At 32.7% G+C, this 23554-nt stretch overlaps 1 protein-coding gene across 1 annotated transcript; it reads left to right on the top strand.

Annotated features, from left to right (window-relative positions):
• Positions 1 to 10479: 10479 nt before the first annotated feature.
• Positions 10480 to 20677, top strand: SHD (Chaperone protein htpG family protein). Its single transcript, XM_089809620.1, has 17 exons — positions 10480 to 10596; positions 10759 to 10885; positions 11483 to 11636; positions 11806 to 11886; positions 13310 to 13421; positions 13513 to 13639; positions 13811 to 13949; positions 14134 to 14260; positions 15448 to 15492; positions 15764 to 15897; positions 17314 to 17526; positions 17641 to 17806; positions 17945 to 18083; positions 18186 to 18336; positions 18795 to 19199; positions 20026 to 20232; positions 20318 to 20677. The coding sequence occupies exons 1-17, from the start codon at positions 10530 to 10532 to the stop codon at positions 20417 to 20419; spliced, it is 2496 nt and encodes an 831-aa protein (XP_089665746.1). The 5' UTR covers positions 10480 to 10529; the 3' UTR covers positions 20420 to 20677.
• The last annotated feature ends 2877 nt before the right edge of the window (positions 20678 to 23554 follow it).

Raw genomic sequence — 23554 nt, 5'->3', positions numbered from 1 at the left:
TAATAGTATTTTAATATTGATAATATATTTCTTTTAACAAATTAAAATAAATAAATAACTAAATTTATTTAAAAATAAAAAATAGATGACCACCAACTTAAATTTCAAGGAATTTTTATTGACAAACATTCTTTCATTCATTATGTGAGTATAATACACCTCTTAGAGTAGTCATATTTTCATTTAAAGTAGAATCCCAATTCCTTCTTATTTTTTATTATTGACATTTCAAGTAGGTTATAGTTTATGATTATTTTACGTGTTACATGGTACTCACCCAACTTTTTTATGTTTCATAGACTTTAAGTTAGGACACTTTTTGTGAGAGGAATGCATTAGATTACTATCCTTGTGTAGTGCCTACCCATAGTCTACATTTTCCTAGTTTACATTTATGCTATTATTGCCAAACTCTTTTAGGCCGGTTTTATGTTTGATGATTGGTAGCATTATCTTGAGATTATTAGATATTGTTTCAGACTCAATTGATATATGATGAGATTACTTGGTACTCTATACTTCATGTGTGCATGATGATTATTACAATGCTGTTAAATTATTGATGATGTTTAGTTAGATGGATTATTGTATGTGTCTTCTTATGGATACTTACCCCATATTGCATGTGTATGGTGTGCGTATTTTTTTTTTTTAATGTATGGTGTTTATGATGTGGTTAAGGAACAGAGTTGTAGTCACCTGCTAGTCAGGATCTACACGATGCACCACTTCCTGCCATTGCCTATTTAGCTTAGTATATATTGTGTGTGTACATGCGTGGATTTTATGTAGGTTGCAGGTACCAAGTATCGACTTTCCTAAATTACCAGGATGAGCGTACCCTATCACATTATCTCAATGGTAAGAGGGGAGATAAATTCTTAAGTCCAAATCCTAAACCTTTGAGCCATTCGTCTTAATTAACAATTAGGACAAGTATCTAAGTTGTGTACCTTTTGAATGCGTCAGATGATGTTAATTCATAATTTTAAACCCTTAGTTTGATTTTGTATGTGCTTTACTATGATGGGTTTTCGTATTTTACTTTATGAGTTTTTGGTGAATTTTCTGTTAATTAAGTCTAATTAAAAAGATTTAATTTAATGGAAAATTATTAGTTATGTTAATATTTTATTTAATTAATTGAGAAATTAATTATATAAAAGAGTCAAATAAAGAATTAAATTTCAGAATAAATCTATAAGTTTAAATTTGAACATGATAATATTTAGTTAATTTAATAATAATATATATATTTGGAGTGCATTTTTAAATAAATGCTAAATAATATTATTATTTAAATTAATAGATAGTTATCAAAATTAATGTTCAAAAATAAATTTAGAAGTTGGAAAAGAAATTAATTTATTAAAAATTTTATGATTACATAATACATGCATGAGACTAAATTAAATAGATCAATTTAAAAGAGGTCAAGTAAAAAAATCAAATAAAGTAATTTAATGGATTATTGTATGTGCATAGAAAAGATAAAAGAAAGACAAATAAAAATTAATAAAGAGTTAAAATGGTGTGAGTAAAGAGTTCTCTGGGGTGGACGCACAATTAGTGCCCCGATTTTAGGGAGAGAACTCCTTATCACAATTTGGGGGTTCATTTTTCAAAAGGGCTGGAAAATTTTGAAGGAGGAGGTTTTGAAAGAAGGAGAAAGTTCTGAAAGGGGAATTGTTCTCTACAAATTTTTGGAGCGTAGCGAATTAGCATCAGTGTCCAGGTAGACACTTGTGAAAATTTGCATAATTTAAATATGTTCTTTTAATTCCTGTCTTCTTCGTGTTTGCTAGATGATTGTTTGGATAATTCTGGTAAAGAATATTTATCATGTTGTGAATTTTGGATATTGGAAAATTATTCTGTACATGGAATGTTTTAATTATTCAATATAATTTCTCTCCAGTAGATTATAGTTTGAGAAAACTTACCAGGAAGGGTTGAATTTTATTGGAAAATCTTCTTAAAAATAATGATAAGGAAATAAAGAATGGGTACCTAGTATTCATCTATCAAATTTATTTTTGAATTTTGGTAAAAGAATATATATATATATATACACACACACACACACACAATAAATATATATTCATTTTAAATTTAGTTAAAACCAAATTCATTATCTTCGAAATTATTAAAAGAAAAAAAATTTTGGCAAGGAATGTAGAAACGTTTTTTAAAAACGTTGGTTTTAATTTTTTTTTAAAATATATATACATAAAATTTTATTGGGAGGGGGCGTTTTACCCCACCCCATCCCATCCCCATCATGTCTGTCGACAGCAACCATACCTGCTATCGCAAGCCCTATGACAGAGGGTAGGGCTGCATGACTCTTTTAATATAAGCCACAACGATTTTTAAAATAGCTTGTTTTGTTTTGAAAGTTTTTTTTTTTATTGTTATTTAATTTATATTTTTATAAAGTTAAATGTTAAATAGTTGTTAATAGTAAATTATTAAATTATATATATATATATATATATTTACATTTATTAAGTATTATATATGTTATTTAATAATTATTTTAATATTAATTAATATGCGTTAATTAGACTTTAAATTATTAAATAATGATGAGTTAATATAATGATTTAAAACCATGTTTTAATAAAATATTATTATTAAATTAATTAATTGTTTTAAATTATGTGAATATTTAATTTAAGTCTTGATCAATGTGAATCAACGAGAATCTTACCATTAATAAACTTAAAAGAAAATATAATATTTACCTTAGTAAATTTAGGAATTGATTTTTAAATCATGGGGTAAATATTTGTTTTTACTTAAGCTAATACTTGAATTTATTATAAGGAAAACGATGAAAATATTTCTTCACATGCTAGTGAACTTTGAAGTAGATAATGAAAACCCACATTTAACTTAACCACGTGCTTTCAATAAATTGAAAACATGTGCTTGTATCTTGTTTTCCTTATGCTATTTATGTTTGGGATTTTTGGGTTGACTAGATTGTTGACCAGTTATAGGACATCTACTAGAGGCTCGAGGTTTTGTGAGTGTGGTATCATGTTGACTCGATCTCAATCATTATTGCTCAACCATGTATGTGATGGTATGCTTTGATGAGTATGTTTGTTTTGTTGGTTACTATGTTTCAGTGTCTTTGTGGAATAGTGAGATGTATGCTATGAGATACTTGATTAACCATTCTGAGTCATTGATCAGTATTGTTGGATTACTTCCGGTCGCTCGTTGAGAACCGATGGATCTTGTGATCTATCTTGTTGCTTTCCAGTTGCTCGTAGAGAACTGATGTGATTACTATGATTATCTTTATGATGCTTCCCAGTCACTTGTATAGGACTGAGGTGATTTTGCTATGATTATGTGATTTGTGATTTCATGAGCTTAGGGTAGGTTATCTTTATGCATTGTCAGGAAGTGGCTTGCAATGGGGGCCGGGGACCCTAAGTGGTCCTAGGGGTAACCTATTGTAAGTTGTTTAATAAGTGATAACTTTACACTTAATACTAACTTAAATGAACCTAATAAGAGAAAATTGTATGTTCTCGCCCATGCCATGAGTGCTAATACAGACTAGGATGGGAGTAGAGAGAACGCTTGGTTATGACTTTATATTCCGTAGTATGCCTTGTCAGTGCAAGAGGAAACTAGTGGCCATAGGGATCACTAAGGACTCGAGAGTCCTAAGGGATTGCTCAGGTAACTCCGAACGTGATTTGTGCGATGACACTTTATCACTTACATAGTAGATACCTATGTGTCTTTGTGCACCTCTGGGTCTAGATGTCAGTCTATGTGTTGGAACCTTTAAGTTAGTATACTTTTAGGATTTCCTAGACTTAGAGAGTTATTGTGTTATGTGATTTGATATCTTGTTTGGGACTCGAGACTATCTCCTCAGCGTGGTGGGAGTGGACCATTTAGGTTCCACGCAGTTGGGTGGTAGTGCTTTTTCACTCTTACCATTGAGATCCATTCGAGACACCGTCGCTGGAGTATTCTTGTTGGCATATACCTTCATTTTGTTCATGGATCATTATGATGGATCGTTATATTTTATGTTGGATGTTGTATCATTTTATGATCGATGTTATATCCTTTGATGTATGGATGTATTATGTATGGTGGATGATTTCATTTATTTTATTGCACATGTATCATGGATCCGAAGAGGATGATGTATATCTATTTTTACATATGTATATTCTTTTAAGCCTTTCATACCTTGTGACTTGTATAGTGGATGAATGAGCATTTCGAATCAATTTGCCAAGAAGCATTCAGAACAAATGTATATTAAATGGACATTGGACTTTTCATTATTCTTTCATATGGATGTAGTAATTGATGGACTTAGTTTTATATTAGATTTAAATGTGATTCAACATCATGAGATCTTTAAGTAATGTAACCTGTTATGTATGTTATTGCTTCCGCTATTATGTGTTTGTTGTGAATGGTGTATCTTTCATGTTTAAAAAATAAATTAAAAATGCCATCAAACTTTGTCAAACTGTAGGTTATTTCTTTTGGATCCCTTGGCGGGGCGTTACACCTTGTCCATATCATTTTTCAAGAGTGCCTTAATATTTACTTTAATATTGACTTCTTATTTTACTTTGACAAGCATGTACGTAGTGATTCACAAACAAGTCAAAATGATGGAAAAAGTGTATATTTTATATCATTCCCTTTATTTATGATATACTTTGACTAGCTTCTCCATAAGTGACTAGTATAAGAGTGACACATTTTGGCATACAAGTTGGCAAATAACCCAAACATAACTAAATTTGCATCCATCCCCAAGGATTTATTTAACTTCTTAGTTTATCCATTCATGATCTTGGGTCAAATGTGTAGATATAGAATAAAAAAGATTTAGTTACATGGGTGTAAAAATGGCTACGGGGCTTGGAAATTTTAATAATTGGGCCTAAGATGATTCCTCCAACTAGCTGCAATGACCCAAATTGAGTATAAAGTAGTTAACTGTAAGAAACATATCCTACTTTAAAAATGCCACATCGTCAATCGTAGAAAGAGCGAAAAAAGAACCAATCATAACAATGTGGAAAAATCAAACTATTTACACATGAACTATTTAATATAACAAATAGTTAGCAACAAATTTAGACTAACATTAAGGTGTTGAGCTGCAATTTCACATCTTTAGAATATTCAAAGAATGTTTAGAATTACATCATGATGGTGATGATTAATCACATTAACACGTCATGTTATGTCAAAGAACTAATTACCATAGTTGCTGATCCAACATACATCAATTACAGTGCAATAATTTACATCAGTTTCTAGATTTTACATTGCTCTCAATACAATTACATAGATCAATTCATCTCAAGGATAAAAGATACAATAAAAGCTAAGTTATCCTTTCTTGTTGTGTCCTTCAATGTATCTTGTCTCCAAAGTCGTAGGACGTCATCCATCTACTATCTAAGATGGGAGTGTGGCCCAAACACTTTTACCTCACCAACCACAGAGTGATTACTCCCCTGAGATTTTTCCTAACATGAAGAATGCCCCAACCCTGGCACGAGAAGCCTAGCTTCCTAGAACAAGATGGATCCAATGTGGCGGTGAAACATACTACATGTAACCATGTGCCTAGTAACCTAATCACGAAATGTAGCAGGGAATAAAAAATATATAACACTACACATCTACACATATGTAGTAAAACTAGATAAGCATAGTCACACACACATATGCGTTATCTGGAAAATGAATAGGCTTGGCCAAGTGCTTGCAGAGCCAAATTTGATGGTAGAAGAAATAAGAACAACATGTATCCATTCTATAGAATTGGTAGATAGAAGAAACTAAACATGAAGTATCCATTCTATCCTTCCCATTGTTGTTACATTATACCCAGCCATGAAGGAAAATGCACAGCTATGTGTTGACTACAACAAGACGATCCAACTAGATCTGATTAACAACTAAATACAAACACATAACACATTTGTTCATCCTATCCTTGTGGTACAATCAATCATAGTAATGCTTGAAAGAATACTTTTGCATCTAAAAACACATAAAATGTATATCCATTCTTTTCTTATGATTCAACCAAACACTTAAATGCTGATTGAATACTTTTGCAACTAATTAAAACACATATAGTTATTCTTTTCCTATGGTATAGTCAAACACAGTAATGCTGAAATGCATACTAAAAAGCCCCAAATGACCACTAACAGTTCAATTAAACATTCGATTGTTGATGTTGAAATGCATACTAAAAAAACCTCAAACAACCACTAATAGTTCAATTAAACATTCAATTGTAGATGCTGAAATACATACTAAAAACCCTCAAATAGCCACTAATAGTTCAATTAAACATTCGGTTGTAGATAATAAATGAAAAAAAAAGAACCACAATTCAATTAACCTTAAAATATACTGAAATCTTCAGTAACGGTATATTCTGGAAGTTGGAAATTATTTGGAACAAAACAACTTCCTCAGTATTTCATTTAAATTAGAGATCAATATGTTAAGGGGTGTTTCTCACTACTGGATACTAGCAATATCAAGTCTTATTAGTGCTCTACAATCCCATTGCCACATTTCATCACGGAAGAAGTAAATCAAAAAGAATATTTGTTTATACTATTCTAATAGAAGCTAAGTTTTTTTGCATTAAAATAAGAGTTATACTATGGAAGGAAAATCTATTGTCTTGGATAGTTTCATTTCCTATTATAACACACGTAGTTTTAGCCTTTACCCAACTAAGTGGAAAGATTATGGAATACTCTACCTTGTTGCTAATAGTTTAACCAACAATTACTAAACAATGGAACAACTCCACATACAACTCAAACATTTAGTTAATACCCCAATCAACATATAGGAATGGTCTAGATTTAAGGCATTCTAGACATATGGAACAAGAAAATATATTGAGGTCTTCACATTGTTAGTGTGTAATCAAGGAAAAGAATGGAAAACAATTTCAAAAGAAGATACATTTACATTTCTAGTCATTTACCAACATTGGTCATAAGATGACAAGACATTGTCTCTATTTCCTATTGTTTCTGTAGTTGAGACTTTGATGCCCTGACCTGGTCATAGGATTACAAGGCATTGTCTTTATTTTCTATTTATTTTGTAGTTGACGGCTTTGATGCCCTGACCTAGTCATAGGATTACAAGGCATTGTCTCTATTTTCTATTGTTTTTGCAGTTGATGGATTTGATGCCCTGACCTATCTAACCTTTTGGTCACTATGGGGAAATCCACATCTACAATTTCTTGAGGGTATTTATGCAAGGTTCAATAGACATTCAAGATTTCACAATTAAATCATTTCACCATATGTGGTTTCCATCAAATTAAACAAGCTTCTTGAAGTCGTATTACACACATTTGCAGAGAGCTCACATTCAGATGTTCTTTAGTGTATCAAAGATGAAATAATTTAAACAACATAAAGAAATCTAAGTGCAAAGAGTACAGGAAAGTCAAATAAGCCATGAGAGCAGATAAAAACCTTGATTCACTAGTTATGCTGAGCTTCCCGAGACTCCTCCAATCGCCATTGCCGTCGTTGGTTTTCATGCCCCCCAATTCCCTCTCTTTAAAACAACTCCCCCAAGAGCCAAATATAATTGACCTAATTCCGTGCGATGACTTCTTCTTTTAAATTTTTATTTTTTTGAAAGTTAAAAAGATAAATTTAATAAAACATTTCTAAACAATTTTTGGGGCGCACACACACACATGTGAAAATAAAATTTACTTCTAAGTTTCTATTTTATTTCATTTCATATGTGATTAGTAAATGTAATGAAAAAACAACATGAGATCTTGTGTGATGTGTGTGTGGCAACACAGTCATCCAATGCATCCCCTTCTGAGAGGCTAGCCCTCTCTACCTCAACCACACTCTCGTCGTGACGATTCTTGCATCCACTTAGACACTCGCAACCAATAATGAGTCAGTACCCATCATAATCAATATATCACATCTTAATTACATCGTCAATAGGAAATAAATACATTTGCATAAACACATTGATATTAAATCACAACATTTGAGAACACATCTTATGGGAACATCATCATAACGTAATAAATCATGTATTCCATCATAAAATAATGCATTTAATTTTTTGATGTAATCTAAGATGTTAACTTTCATTTTTCTTAAATCAAGATTAAACCATTTTTGACCAAGTCAACATTTGGCTATTTGCCACATAAACAAGAAAAAGAAAAAGATTCAAGGGCAAGACGTGACATTAACTTGTGTGTTGAGTATCATATTTAAAGATAAATTCTTTTTTTTCTTGTCCATCAATTGGAGGCTCTCTTTTTGAACCACACTATCACATAATGAAGGATTTGTTTGTGACAAAAATTGTTTGAGTAATAACTCATGAGTTGGAAATAAGAGGTCGAGGAATTTGTGAATGGATCAATTATGAATCATTCCACCTATTACTAATACAAACTGCAACATGTTTGTGCATGACAAAATAATTAGTTTGTAGAAGAAGAGTTCAAACTAAACTTTTCCCAATCGATTAGATGAATGATTATTATAAGACAATCGTTATTTTTTGTCACTTGAAGAATAATCTTCTTCTTGATTTGAAGGAATGAGGGGGCACCTACTATTTTTTAGTTAGATATTATGGTTACAGTGAATTAGATTATAGATTGGAGTTTTTAAATGATAAAAAGATAATAGATGGTACATGACAAAAGGTTGGGTCATCATTATGCTTTTGGAGTGATTTTATTTTAATAGAAATAGGAAATTGTACTTTCAATGGAGCAAGTTACTTGTGAGCTCTAAGCACTTGGTTATTTAAACCATATACATGAGAGCTATACTCAAGCAAGGGCCACTTAAGGTACGATGTATATCTGAAAGTTGTAGTTTTTAGTAACTCGCAATGACTAATCACAACCCATAACAATTATTGTGTAGTTATAATTACTTTCAACATTGTTATCTTTTCAATTTAGTTTATTGCTTTCAACTAATCTGCTATACACAATTGATAGAATAACCTCAAACTACAATCACATGAGCATCATCCACAGAGATACACCTTATGAATTGATAATTAAACCCATTTGAGTTAGTAGGTTGGTTGATATTTGTTGATGCTTATTGTTTTCCAGTTAGATATGACATCTAGAGTCAATTAGATTATAAATATGAGTTTTTAGTTAATAAAAAAGATAGTAGATGATATCAACAAATTGTAGTTCAATGGAGCAAGTTAGTTGTGAGCTATTAGCACTTAACTAAATCATCTATGAGGGTGCCAAACTCAAGAAAGGACCACTTAAGGTATGATATATCCACACCACTCCTAGTTTTCATTAACATGCAAACAACTATTATGTCACTGAGCAATAACCCATATAAATACTATATTGTACTTATATTTACTTTCAACATTATTATCTTTTCCATTAGCTTTTTGCTTTTAACTAATTGTCTATACGCCATCAATAAAATGACCTAGACATCTTTCTTAATGTACATACAATAATAACATCATCCAAGAAGATGAACTTCCCTAATTGATAGTTAAATGAGCCCATTTGAGTAGGTAGGTTAGTTGATATGGGATTTGTTGGTCCATTGAATCGAATGCATTGAGTTTTCTGCATCAATCTACTACACTTAGACAAGGCCAATCACCTACCAACACCACCCCCTTGTAGGCATATTATTGTAAACATTGATATGAACATATTTTGCATGTAGCAATACATAAAAATAATTTTTTTGACTAAGTAGAATATTCATAAGGTTGATTTAGATTCACTTAAGAAATTAGTAATTTAATTTAGATCATTTAACACATCAAATTTATTAAGCTTAAAATTGAACACCATAATTTTTGTTTAGTTTCAAACTTTTGCTTTAATAACATTAATAATTTACATTCTCAAATTTAATGTTAAATTTGATTAAATTAATTATTTTAAAAAAGTTTATTTGACTCTTCAACCATGAGATGTTAGAAAAAATGTGGAAAAGACTTTAGATAGACTTGAAATCCGTTGCAAAAAAATTGTCCCAAATAGCTTGACCTAGAGTCATCCCCACAATACCTATAACTTGGTCAATACGGGATAATCACGAGTATTGGGGCTTACGGGCCACTTTAAATTTAAAAACTAGTCAACAGAGCAAAAACAAACCAATCAGAGCCCTCCAACTCACGGGCCACAAAACCCATCCAATCAAAATCAATCTTGCAAGGGCTTTAACGAATCAGGTTTCTACATTCAGCTGGATAAACGTCAGCCGTCCGATCGACGCCAGCTGGGCGACGCTAAGAAATTGGGACCGTCCGATTTCAACAAATAATCTAACCCAAATTGAAAAGATTACGCTTGATCGCCTTAATTCATTGGAGAGCATTGGAGTCAGATGCATATATAAACAGAGCCAATCTATTTCTACATTCGATTTCGTAGTAAGATTCAACAAAAGCAGAGATCTGTGGAAAAATACAACATGGGGAAGTTGGCTGTGCCAACTGTGCTGTTGCTGCTCTTTCTTCTATCCATCATTCCCGACAACAGTAAGGATGATTGAAGTATTTTTAATTTGTTCGATTTTTTGAAGTTATTTTTTCCAGTTATGGTTTCATCCATTGTTCAGAGGATTTCTCAATGGATCATATGATCAACTTGGACAAATGGCTTGATTTATGGGGACCTGAAGTTGTGAGTGGTTTGTGCAGGTCGCAACGTAAAAGCCAATGCGGAGGCAACGGCCGCTGGAGATGAGGTTGTGGATTCTCCTAGGGTTGAGGAGGGCTTTGGAGCCATCCCGGATGCACTTTCAACTGATGCCAATGTTGCACAGAGGTTTGATCTCCAGTCTCTGAATCTTTATTTATTTGTCTTTAATCAGTAAATTCCTTTGACGCGGACGCGATTACTTAGTGTATTTAGTCTGTTGGACTAAGCCATGCCCATGATTAGTTTGAGTAGTTTGCCATTGACATTCATGAGTTGTACATATAAAGATGCAACATGTCCTCTCAATATTTGAATATTGCTGCACTGGATGAATTGCTACACGCAGGATTTGAACACTGCCATATCTCTTTGGACAAATTTCAGATCCCTGTTTTGCTTTACTTTTCGCGAATTGGATCTGAACATTGCTACCAGCTAGAGCGATCTATTGAATCATAGCTGGTTAAACCTTGCAACTGCCCTCATCCACTGTGGAATTTTACCCATATGTATCACCTTAAACAGATTCTGCCCATAAATCACAATATGTGTCCGTTCGATTCTATGTTTTAGCCGAATTCAGCACTTGACTTGTCCGATCGTGATTGATCATGATTTGAACTGAGAAGCTCTGCTGTAAAAGTGTGGATTACTTGCCACTAGTTATCTCATTCGATTTTGCTCCTAATGATACAAGTTAAAAAGCTGTCTGTTTCTTTCCAGGGAGGCAGAATCCATTTCCAGGAAGTCTCTGCGAGCCAATGCCCAGAAGTTTGAATTCCAGGCTGAGGTTTCGAGGCTGATGGACATCCTTATCAACTCCCTTTACAGTAACAAGGATATCTTCTTAAGGGAACTGATCTCAAATGCCTCTGATGTAAGCACTTGACCATCCATCTGTCTAAAGGAAAAACAGAAAAAAAACATTTTATGTATTACTTTAATTCAGAAACTATACCATTGAATCTTGATAAAAAAATCGCATAATCGTTTGATTTCTCATGGCAAATGTTGGATGCTGATTTGTTGTTGGTATCTGTATGCAGGCTTTGGATAAAATTAGATTCTTGTCTCTTACGGACAAGAATGTGTTGGGAGACGGTGAGGATGCCAAGCTTGAAATCAAGGTAGAACATTGTATTTGCTACTGGTTGATCAAATTAGATTTTACTTTGCGCAAAGAAAAATTTGGTTAATGCGTGGGCATTAAATTGTAGTCGCTTTGTTTAGTAATATTTAGTCAATTTGATATTACGAAGCGTTTGATATATGATTAAGACATCTCATCGAAAGTCGTTGACAGATCTGATATTTTAAAGTTAAGTTCAAATCACGTCTGTTTTAAACAGCCCCATAATTGCAAGACATATTCATTAGATGCTAGGATCGTATATGTAAATTTAATTTCATCCAGCGATATGTTTTTGTTAGACAAATGAGGGGACGCTACTCAGCTAGCCCACTGAATTTCCTTTGGGGTTTGAACCAGTTTCATCATCAGAGTAATCGGTTATGTTTTGCTACTAGAGCATAATGAACCTATAATCGTTTTTCTTATCTTTTTAGTTACTGCTGCTCATATTATCATTACAAAGGCTTTTCTCCTTAGCATATTTTGAAACTCCTCTTGACCTCTTATATTTTCCCTGCCCTTTTCATGCACCGTAACATTTGTTTTCTTATTATTGAGACTCGAGAGCTATTGGAAAAGGACTTTCCAGGATTAGAAATGTAGTCCATTTCTCAAGCGGGACCTATTATGTATATATATGTCCATAAGTCTTCGGTATACTGTTCATTCAACCAGTACATCAAATTGTTTATATTTTTCAGGACTGGTCATATACTAATGATCCAGGATGGTCTGATTCCTCTACCTTATTTATGATGAATACCTTCTATTGTCTATATTAACAGCTTAGTTCCCGCTAGATTCATTCCCCTTTCATTCTAGTTTTTTAATATTTCTTCAGTGTTAGTATGTATCCATTTAAAACAGTCAATTTATAATGCAGGTCAGAGCTGACAACAAAGCTCTCATTAGTGTTAATTAGACCTAGCTAAACTTTGGCTTTTCTTTTGGCATTGATTAAAATTGAATCTTAAAAATGTTGAATATTGATAAAATCCCAGATGCTTTCGGTTGCTTTAAATTAAACATAGAGAAAATATCTGTAATAACTCGTAAAACAATTACATGAAAGATGAATCTCAAAGATTCGAAGCCTTATTCGGTGGCTGATTGAATAGATATGATTCCAAAATTAGAATTTGTCAACTATATGAATTCACAAGAAAGTGGCAACCAAATTCCAGAGGTCTCATTTTTGAGAAAATCTAATGACATTTTATGGGTATCTAGGAAAAATTTGAAGGCCTGTTTCGTTGCAACTTATTGCTTATACATACTAAGTTTCTATAAGAAGATACCTTTCTGCTGTATGTGTTCAAATGTGGAAATGTACAGTGGGGGTCATGTTGCTTTTTCTTTCTTTCTTGCATTTCCGTCTTTTGTTTGTCTGTGTAATAATTGATTTGTATCTTTAACAGATTAGTTTGGATAAGGAAAAGAAGATTCTTTCAATTCGTGACCGTGGTATAGGAATGACTAAAGAAGAGCTGATTAAGAATCTGGGGACAATAGCCAAATCTGGAACATCAGGCAAGTAATTGTATAATATTACAAGCGGTAAAAGATTGGACCAAACAGGATTAGAGTTTGAACTTACTGGCCCGGTTATTTACTTCTGCAGCCTTTCTGGAACAAATGCAAAAAAGTGGGGATCTGAGCCTTATTGGTCAATTTGGAGTTGGGTTTTATTCTGTGTACCTTGTTGCTGATTACGTTGAAGTTATTAGCAAGCACAATGATGACAAACAGTAAGCTCTGTGCCTGCACTTGTGTGGAATGATGTGTAATTCTGTATTAGTTTAGTTGAATGATTTCAAATTGTATTATGCTGGTTTGATGAGGCTTTTGTAAATTTCTTCTACTTTGTTGATTTATGATATATTACTTATGGTGTCAATTGCTGTTGGCTAATCGTGCAGATACATTTGGGAGTCTAAAGCTGATGGTGCATTTGCAGTAATGGAAGATAATGAGAATGAACCAATTGGTCGAGGAACGGAGATCAGAATTCATCTCAAAGATGAAGCTAGTGAATATTTGGAACAGGGTAAATTGAAGGTAAGTTTTTTGCCTGGTTTTCTGAAGGAATGTAGTAGGTATGGTGCTAATTCCTAGGATTCGCGGTAGAAACATAATTTCACGCGTGCTCAACTTATTCTGAATATATTATAATTTATAAATTAAACTTATTGCATGTCAACTCATTGATATTGCAGACTAATGGGTTTGCGTTTTAATTCAGGAACTGGTGAAGAAGTACTCAGAATTCATCAATTTCCCTATTTATCTATGGACTAGCAAAGAACAAGATGTAGAGGTTCCTGCAGATGAGGAAACTACCGAAGAAACTACTGAGGAAGAGGATAAGAGTAAGGACTATCCCAATTTCAAGTACTTAATTTTATATTTATATGTAGGATAAATTTTTGATCCTTTTTCAGCTTGTCGTTCATATTGTCCTGTTTATCTGAGAGGTATAAACCACATGTAGTTGTGCAATTGGTGTACATAACACTTTGACAAGCTATACAATAAATGGAAACAAATATTAAATGAACCTGTGAAAGCTAATAAATGAAATGATTATAATCATCGAGTGGAGGATTTTGAAAAAACTAGTTTTTGTTAGTAAGTAGTCTTTGGTTTACTAGTTTTTAGTTTATTGGTGAAGTTGAGTAGCATATAAAGAATCTATTAAGTCCATTTTTAAAGGAAGGAAACCCATAATTATGTTCTTATTGGTGAAGTTGAATACTACTATATAAACAATCTATTAAATCCATTTTTAAAGGAATGAAACCCATGATAATGTTATTATTGGTGAAGTTGAATAGCATATAAAGAATCTATTAGGTCCATTTCTAAAGGAATGAAACCCATGATTATGTTCCAAGTAACTTTGGCATATTGGTTACCCTGAAATCCTTGGTATTTAACTGAAAAAGATCAAATATTTATGCAGCTTTGTTTATACTCTTAATACTGACAAAATTTAACATGATCAGAAATTGTTATAATTATATACATATCAATAACAAAAAATAATTTTTTTTTAATCCCTCTATCAAGATGTACTTATGAATAAATAAGACTCTACCAATATAAAAGGAAAACAATTTAAATAAATAGTACAAGAAAAAAACAGTAGTATAAGTGTGAGGCAAACATGATTAAATGTTTTGAAATAAATTATAGGAGAATTTCTGCATTTGAATTGTGCACAAAGTTTATGCATTTAAGTATATTTAGTAAAAATTTCCTTAAAATTGTAAAATTAAGAGAGTGAAATTATTGTTTAACTGTGAACTTAGATATGTAGTAAAAATAATTCATTTTCGTTTGACTTTTTGAAAAACTGTTAAAAAATAAAATAGTTCTTCGTCCAAGATTAAATTTGTGTTGTTATGACACCTACGCTAGTTTTGGCAACAAACATAGGTTTATATCTTAGCATAAATTTGTGAAGTTTTAGCTTGTAGTAGAGAAAATATGTTGTGATTATGTTGTTTTTCATATCAATTAGATTATATTGCTTCTCCTGTTTCTCTTCTCGCAGGTGAAAGTTCTGAAGAAGAAGAATCAGATGAGGAAACTGAATCTAGTATGCTATTTTTATACCCAATCAATCTTTCTAATTTTTCTGTCAACTTAAAACTAATTTGATGGCACAATTAAAGGATAATATGGATAAAATATTCCTTTTGCTTCTGTACCTTGCACTTTTGAGATAAGACAACGCCAATTGGCGTGAGTAATTTTTAGCTCCTTACAGTCCTTTCTTAGTTAGTTTGTCGAGCATTAGATGGTGTTGAAAATAGAGAATATTTATATTATTCTTATGCTTCTTTATTGCCTGTACCAACTACATCCAGAGTCCAAGACTAAAACTGTTAAGGAAACGACATATGACTGGGAGCTTCTAAATGATGTCAAGGCAGTCTGGCTTCGGAATCCAAAGGAGGTCACCGATGAAGAATATTCCAACTTCTACCATTCACTTTCAAAGGTTTGTGAAATGCAACTTAAAAGTTTGGCTGGTCTGTTTTCATAATATTGTGAATGCGTCAGCTAGGGTGATAATAAAAAGGCCTTTAGCAGTAGACTCGAAATGCATGGATAAGACAACATAAGGCTTTTAAGCTATAATGTTTTTGAAAGCTAAATCATTTAACAATCCTGATTTTTTGTTTTTAGAAATGTTAGCACTCATATATGGACAAAATGATTTGTAGTATTACTGTAAGATTTTCAGCAACAATATAGTCAAAACTGCAAGCATATGGATAGATAGACATATCATTTGAAAATCTATGATAATGTGAAGTCCACTGCTGTTTTAGTAACGTAAGTGCTCAATATGTGGGAATTTTGAAAGCATGTCTTGTTTTAGTAGCATGAATGCTTGATAAAGAGAAATTTACGTGTGTTATAGCTAAATATTGGTTAATTTGGATGTTAAATGTAGTAGAGGAGACAAGTGTATATGGTAAAATTGATGAAACTGTTGTCAAAACTGATTGGTTTTTAATATTGTTTTAAGCACAATGTATTTGGTTCAAGAGAAGAGGGTGACATTACTGGGCCGCCTTTTTATAGAGTACCGTAAGAGGGGATGTGTATCACATCTAGTAGTGTGCTGTCTACCTATGGCCTGTGTGTCGGTCTTGTTTCAAAATTGATTGGTTTTGAATATTGTTTTAAGCACAATGTATTTGGGTCAAGAGAAGAGGGTGACATTACTGGGCCGCCTTTTTATAGGGTACCGTAAGACGGGATGTGTATCATCTAGTAGTGTGCTGTTTACCTTAATGTCTCTGTGGATTTGAGCTCAGGTTTCCTTTGTAAAGAGCACAATATTGTCTAATAAGCTTAATTCAAAGATAAATTTGAAATCTCAATTATGACCGCTTCAAAAAATCATTAATTCTGTAAGCATTTGAGTTAATATCTACTTTTTTCACTAGCTAGAAATACTATTTTTTTCTCTGTATCGTAGTGAGTATTTGTATTAAAGTGAAAGGATATGAGTTATAGTTGTGCCGTTTTATATTCCAACTAAAATGTCATCTGTTTCATGCCTGACAAAGTGCAAGTAGATGGATGTGTACAAGCATTACGTGATGATCTATGTGGGTTCTCAACCCGGTCCTGTTTTAATGAGAATTGCAGGTGTTTTGTTTAGTATGAATAATAATCTATATGTGAGAATTGCAAGTGTTTTGCCTCTAAAAATGCTTCATTAAAAATTTAGTACAGAGAGGGAAATTGAAATTTCTAATAGCATAAGTTCTAGCACATGTTAACCAATTGCTTGATCTCTTGCACTCATAACTATTTGTCATTGTGATATTTTGATTTTCGAGGTGTTTCATTTCCTTGTACTTTTAATGTCTGCTAAACATGTACTACACATTCTCGACAGGATCTTAGTGAGGAAAAGCCCTTGGCATGGAGCCACTTCAGTGCAGAAGGTGATGTTGAATTCAAGGCTGTTTTGTTTGTCCCACCAAAAGCTCCCCATGATCTCTACGAGAGTTACTATACCAGCAAGGCAAATATTAAACTGTTTGTTAGGCGTGTCTTCATCTCTGACGAGTTTGAAGATCTTCTTCCCAAGTACCTCGCTTTCTTGAAGGTTAGTGTCTATCGTTGTTGGTCCTGCCAATCTGTTTTGTTTGTTTTTAACTTTTTATATATAAGTATGATACACACTGCACTGTATAGACTCACTTTTTATTTTACATGGCAGGGTATCGTGGATTCAGACACTTTGCCACTCAATGTAAACCGAGAGATGCTTCAGCAGCATAGCAGTTTGCGGACAATAAAGAAGAAGCTAATCCGCAAGGCTCTTGACATGATTCGTCGTATTGCAGAAGAGGATCCTAATGAATCTTCTGATGAGGAGAAAACAGGTAAAGACATATTCAGTTATTCATAATTTCACATTTCCATAGGCTTAGGGAACAGGTGGAAATATACTTATTGTAGTCATTGAAATACTCTGTCAAGGCAATCATTGGATCATGCGCTAATGGATACATTTATTTTAGATGCTGACTCAGAAATAGATTCGGAGAAAAAGGGCAAGTATACCAAATTCTGGAGTGAGTTCGGAAAATCTATCAAGTTAGGTATAATCGAGGATGCATCAAACAGAAACAGGCTTGCAAAGCTTCTAAGATTTGAAAGGTGACTGCTACTGCCCATTTTGAAAGCATATGATTTGTTTGCTTGTTTGTGGACAAGTCCTTTTACTAAGGTGTTACTGGTATTTTCTGTGGGTTCTAATAGCACAAAATCTGGCAATAAACTTACATCACTCGACCAGTACATATCAAGAATGAAGAAGGACCAGAAGGATATCTACTACATTACTGGTACTAACAAGGAGCAACTGGAGAACTCTCCATTCCTTGAGAAGCTGAGGAAGAAAAACTACGAGGTGTGTGATTTATCTTGTAGCTGTTTGAATGTTTTAGATTTTGAATTGTGATATTGCTATTAGGATTTAACTGTGTAATTTTTGAGTCAAAACTCATTGACCCATGCTTCATTAGTAGTGATTCAAAATGAACCCATCTCTCATGAGAATAAATGGAACACTTAGCAATCATTGGATATAGGTGATGCTCACAGAGGTGAAGCACCAGAACTTCCCGGAGAGGTCACCCATCTCAATACTACTCCAGCTTGAACATGCTTAACTATAAAGTTTCCTCCATTGTTAAACCCACTCTACTTACAACCTGATTTGCTTAAAATATTAGATCTTGTTAAGAGATTAGAAAATTTATTGCTTAAAATATTTAATGGTTTAATTTTGGTAAGTTGTTAGTTTTCAAACGACTCTGCTGTATCCTCTAGTCCGGTGCACTGAAGTCTGAGATGGCCCATTTGCAGGTAATTTTCTTCACGGATCCAGTTGACGAGTACTTGATGCAGTATTTGATGGACTATGAAGACAAGAAATTCCAGAATGTTTCTAAAGAAGGACTGAAGCTTGGGAAAGACTCCAAGGACAAGGAAATTAAAGAGTCATTCAAGGATCTCACAAAGTGGTGGAAGGATGTTCTTTCCACTGAAAACGTAGATTCAGTGAAAATAAGTAACAGGTTAGCTGACACCCCTGGAGTTGTTGTCACTTCAAAATATGGATGGAGCGCAAACATGGAGAGAATTATGCAATCTCAAACTTTATCAGATGCCAACAAGCAAAGTTACATGCGTGGGAAGAGGGTCCTGGAGATCAATCCAAGGCACCCCATTATTAAAGAACTCCGAGAAAAAGTTATTCTTGAACCAGAGGTATTTTCTAAAAGCTGTGTCCTAAATAGAATGCTTATAAAAACCACCATGTTTCGCTTGCCTTTTCAGATTTATCTGGTTTCATACTTCATTCAATTCAATCTCATTTGTTATCTTTAATCATTTTGCCTGGTCCTATAAGTTTGCTTTGGCATATTTTTGTTTTAGTTAATTTTGATTAATAAACATTAATTTTAGTGCACATATTTCTTGGTTACTTGGGGTGTTTGTATAGAATTGGGAGATTTTGATATTCTCTGAAGGAATAACACGGTTAGCATTGGTCGAATAAGGTGTTGTTTTCAAAATCTTAGATGTGTCCTCAGGCCAATAAACAGTGATTCAAGATAGCAACAATGACGAGGGTCAAGCATAGGTTACCTGCATCGATGTTAGATGGGCAACAGAAAGTCTATTGCAATCTCCTACTTGTTTGTCTGCAATGTAGTTGATATAATAAGTTTTTAACATGTTTTTCATTTCACTTTGTTTTAGTTCAATACATTTTCTGGAAGTACATAGTGAAATTTTCTGCATTTTTCTCAGAATTCAGAGCTCTTGTTAGATGGGCAACAGAAAGTCTACTGCAATCTCCTACGTTTTTGTCTGCAATGTAGTTGATATAATATGTTTTTAACATGTTTTTCATTTCACTTTCTTTAGTTCAATACATTTTCTGAAAGTGCATAGTGAAAATTTCTGCATTTTACTCGGAACTCAGAGCTCGGCATCTTGTGTTTGAATTTTTTTAAAGATTAATTAAAATTGTATGTTTTGAAAAGATATTTTAATTAATGTCTGTTCGCTACTGTGAATTTTCTTGCAGTCTGAAAGTGTAAAGCAAACAGCAAAACTAATTTACCAGACAGCATTACTGGAAAGTGGGTTCTACCTTAATGACCCAAAGGAGTTTGCTGCTAATATTTATTCAGCAATTAAGACAACTCTCAATGTAAGTCCTGATGCAACAGTTGATGAGGAGGACGAAGTGGAAGAAGAACCAGAGATTGAAACAACAAAAGACACTGAAAAGGTAACTAGTTAAGTTTGGACGTATATGTGTAATTGTAAGAAGAACCCATTGCCTTCGTTGTAATTTTCTGTGCCTTCCATTGCAGGAGCAGTCAAATGAGGATGCCTCGGAAGAAAGCTCTGCTAAAGAGGAAATCATCGACGATGTAGTTGAGGATGAATCAAATGAGGACCACGACGAATTGTAGATAACATAATTAGGGGTAAGGCCATTGGCCGAGGAGTTTTGGATAATTGTGAGATAAAGATGTAATTTCTGAAAGTCTTGAAAAGTTCACTGAGATACATAGCGTAGTGTCTTGGATTCCTCAAAGCTAGAATTTACTTGCCACTAACGTTGGCAGCATTGCATGGCAGCCAAATCAACTTGGTTAAGTTGAATGAAGAAGGGATTGAACTGTCTCTCTCATTCTTATTTACAATATATAAGACATTTTCATTTACAAGTCCCCTTCCATTACGACTTTTTCAGTAGAAAGCTGACTGCTTAAATATCCTGAAGTCTACGCTACCAGGATTTCTATTTTGGGTAAAAATTAATTCAGTAGTATTTAAGATGACAAGAACATAACTGAAGAATGACATATGGACAATTCGTAGTGCGGAACTCACATTATTGTTAGAATGGCATTTAAAAGCTTTGCTTATTTAGTTTCAGTTTTGATGTTGTTCACATAGCTTTTGTTGGAGTTAAAAGTTAATTGTATGAGATTTACTTGTTTGTAGCTTTGAATTACAAGTTAATCGTACGAGTCAAAAGAGAGTAATCATTACAAAAATATATTTAAATGCTGTAAAAATGGGACTGATATGTCAAGATACGGCTTTTAAAAAACTATATTCAGTATAAAATAAGAGAAAAGAGAGTAATGGGGCTGATATGGATATGCTTTCAACAAAAGCTGTTGCTTACTTAGATTCAGTTCAGTATAAAATAAGAGAAAAGAGAGTAATGGGGTTGATATGGATATATTTTCAACAAAAGCTGTTGCTTACTTAGATTCAGTTTTGTTTATAGTGTTTGTTAAAGTAAATTATTTGCATATCAAACTTGCATGTAAGACAATTTTAAAACTATGTTTAGAACAAAATAGTTAAAAAGGGTATTTTCAATAAGATAAGATAAACTTGTTAATGTCTAACAGGGGACCAACCAGGGTCTAAGGGATTGGGAACTGTACAAAGGGAAAATGCCAGCAAGGGAAGCACCAAATTGCGGTGGAAGCAGAACAAGAAAAAGCTTCAAATTGACAATAGGTGATCAAAATTGACAATAGGAAATCCAAATTGACGATTGTATAAGAATTTCTTTTAAAAATATATGATATCTTTGAATCTAGGGCTTAAAATCTGAATATCAACTTTTGATTTAGCCTCGTTAGAAAAGCTCTAACCAATTAAAAAATAAAAATTCAGATAGCTGCACTAATCTTTTGACAATTCCTTTTGTTCTCAAATTGTCCCCTTGATATGGAAATATGTGATGCAATTAATATTTTATTGAACTGAAACATAGATATGGTGGTGTGTTTTGCTATGAAGCTTTACTATTGGCATACTTATGAATTAACTTATTTGTTGTTGCATATATATACACACATGCATATTTTATACCAACCCCAAAATAATTTGGACGAATTTTCAACCAACATCTTTACTCTCTGTGTGTGTGGAGCTAATATGCCATGTTATGTATAATTGATGCCTTATTGATGATGGAGTATATGATACTATATGCCATGTAAATGTTTATTTATCTCTTTGTTTTGATAAATAACTAAAAAATTAAAATTTATTAAGTCAATCTACTAGTGAAGTTGAATGACTCATAAAGAGCCCACCTAGCGTGGATGCTCCTTAGTCCTTGGGTTTTAGCTGAAGAGGTTTCAGGTATGTGTGGGCTTGTATTGGGTATGTAAAACTTGTTTGTGGATGACCTTCATAAAAAAAATTAAAAAAATAATTAACTATGCTATACAATATAATATATAAATTTGAATGGGAGTGATTGTCAACACGATTCAAACACTAAGTAGTGAGCTATTGTACTTGAAGGTCATGTTAGGTGTTGTGTTAAGGAGCTTGAACAATAGGAATGTTGGGTTTGATCAAAAGTTTGATATGATTTACAAAATAAAATGTAAACTCAAATAATATGTTCATACTATTTTTATCATGTTGAGGTTAAACTATGTAAGCCAAATAGGCTTATGTTAAAATGCACTCATAATTATTTTTACTAATCTAATAAATCTAACCCTCAAGTAACTACAACTAATTGAAACCAACTTAAGACAATTAATACTTCGTAATCAAATAGAATATGTATACGAAAAATGTCATAACAAATTTGCATCTATTAGGAGGAACCTCTCTTGTCACATCACTTGATTATGGGGCTACTTAAATTAGAGTGTAACCACACCATCACCTCTCTAGGTTGATTATTGAGCTACTTAAATTAGAGTGAATTAATACACCACTAATAATACTACTAATAATTTGAAAAATAGAAAAAAAATTGTAGTAAAATGATTGTAATAATAATCTATAATTTAATCCCCCATGTGTAGAGGAAACCCTATGATTTTGAATTTTCACTCTTTTTATAAGACATTGTTTGATATAGGAGCATCCATGTGTAGGAGGAAACCATTGGGCTGAACATTTGAGCACAAAAAAATATTGTGAGATGCATCTTGTGTAGGAGGAAACTATTGGGCTGAATATTTGAGCACAAAAAAAAAATTTTAATTTGATTTTAGGTTTTTCACTTTAATAAGACATTATTTGATAGAGGAGCATCCATGTGTAGGAGGACACCATTAGGCTGAATATTTGAGCACAACAAAATATTGTTTATTTTAATTTTTTAAATATTTTGTGCCGCAAAATATAAGTAAATGAGGAAATCATTATAGAATGTTATGAATAAAAAATAAAAAATTGAATATATAAAATATTTAAAACACATGAATTCAATTTTGTAATTTTATAATTTTTTTAAAAGAATTTTTAAATTTTTTTTATGACAAATGACATAAATCTTCTTGTATTTAAAAAATACAACCTTAAAATGTAGGGGCTTCTATTTTAGTGAAGAAGATTTTTAATGAAATAGAATCTCATGAAAGGGGAGCACGTAGGGGGCATACTTAAAAATCAAGCAAAGGACACCAAGATTCATGAGACCTAGCCTAATCCTTCATATCCTTCTAAATCGAACATCTTATTCTTACAAAAATGAAGGTTAAACCTTACATAACACCTCAACATCAAAAGTAGAGTGATTTTTGAAAAAAATGGATTTGGTGGACGTCTCC

This window comes from Cupressus sempervirens, chromosome 11 (assembly GCF_028749045.1).
Source record: "Cupressus sempervirens isolate cs-2001-9-10 chromosome 11, ASM2874904v1, whole genome shotgun sequence".
NCBI classification, from domain to species: Eukaryota; Viridiplantae; Streptophyta; class Pinopsida; order Cupressales; family Cupressaceae; genus Cupressus; species Cupressus sempervirens.
The sequence above is the reverse complement of the archived record's forward strand: the minus strand, read 5'-3'. Positions and strand labels throughout refer to the sequence as shown.

Coding starts and splice junctions, on each gene's coding strand:
- SHD (XM_089809620.1), top strand. CDS start 10,530: ATGGGGAAGTTGGCTGTGCCAACTGTGCTGTTGCTGCTCTTTCTTCTA. Junction 10,886..11,482: donor GATGCCAATGTTGCACAGAG/GTTTGATCTCCA, acceptor GTTTCTTTCCAG/GGAGGCAGAATCCATTTCCA. Junction 11,637..11,805: donor TGATCTCAAATGCCTCTGAT/GTAAGCACTTGA, acceptor ATCTGTATGCAG/GCTTTGGATAAAATTAGATT.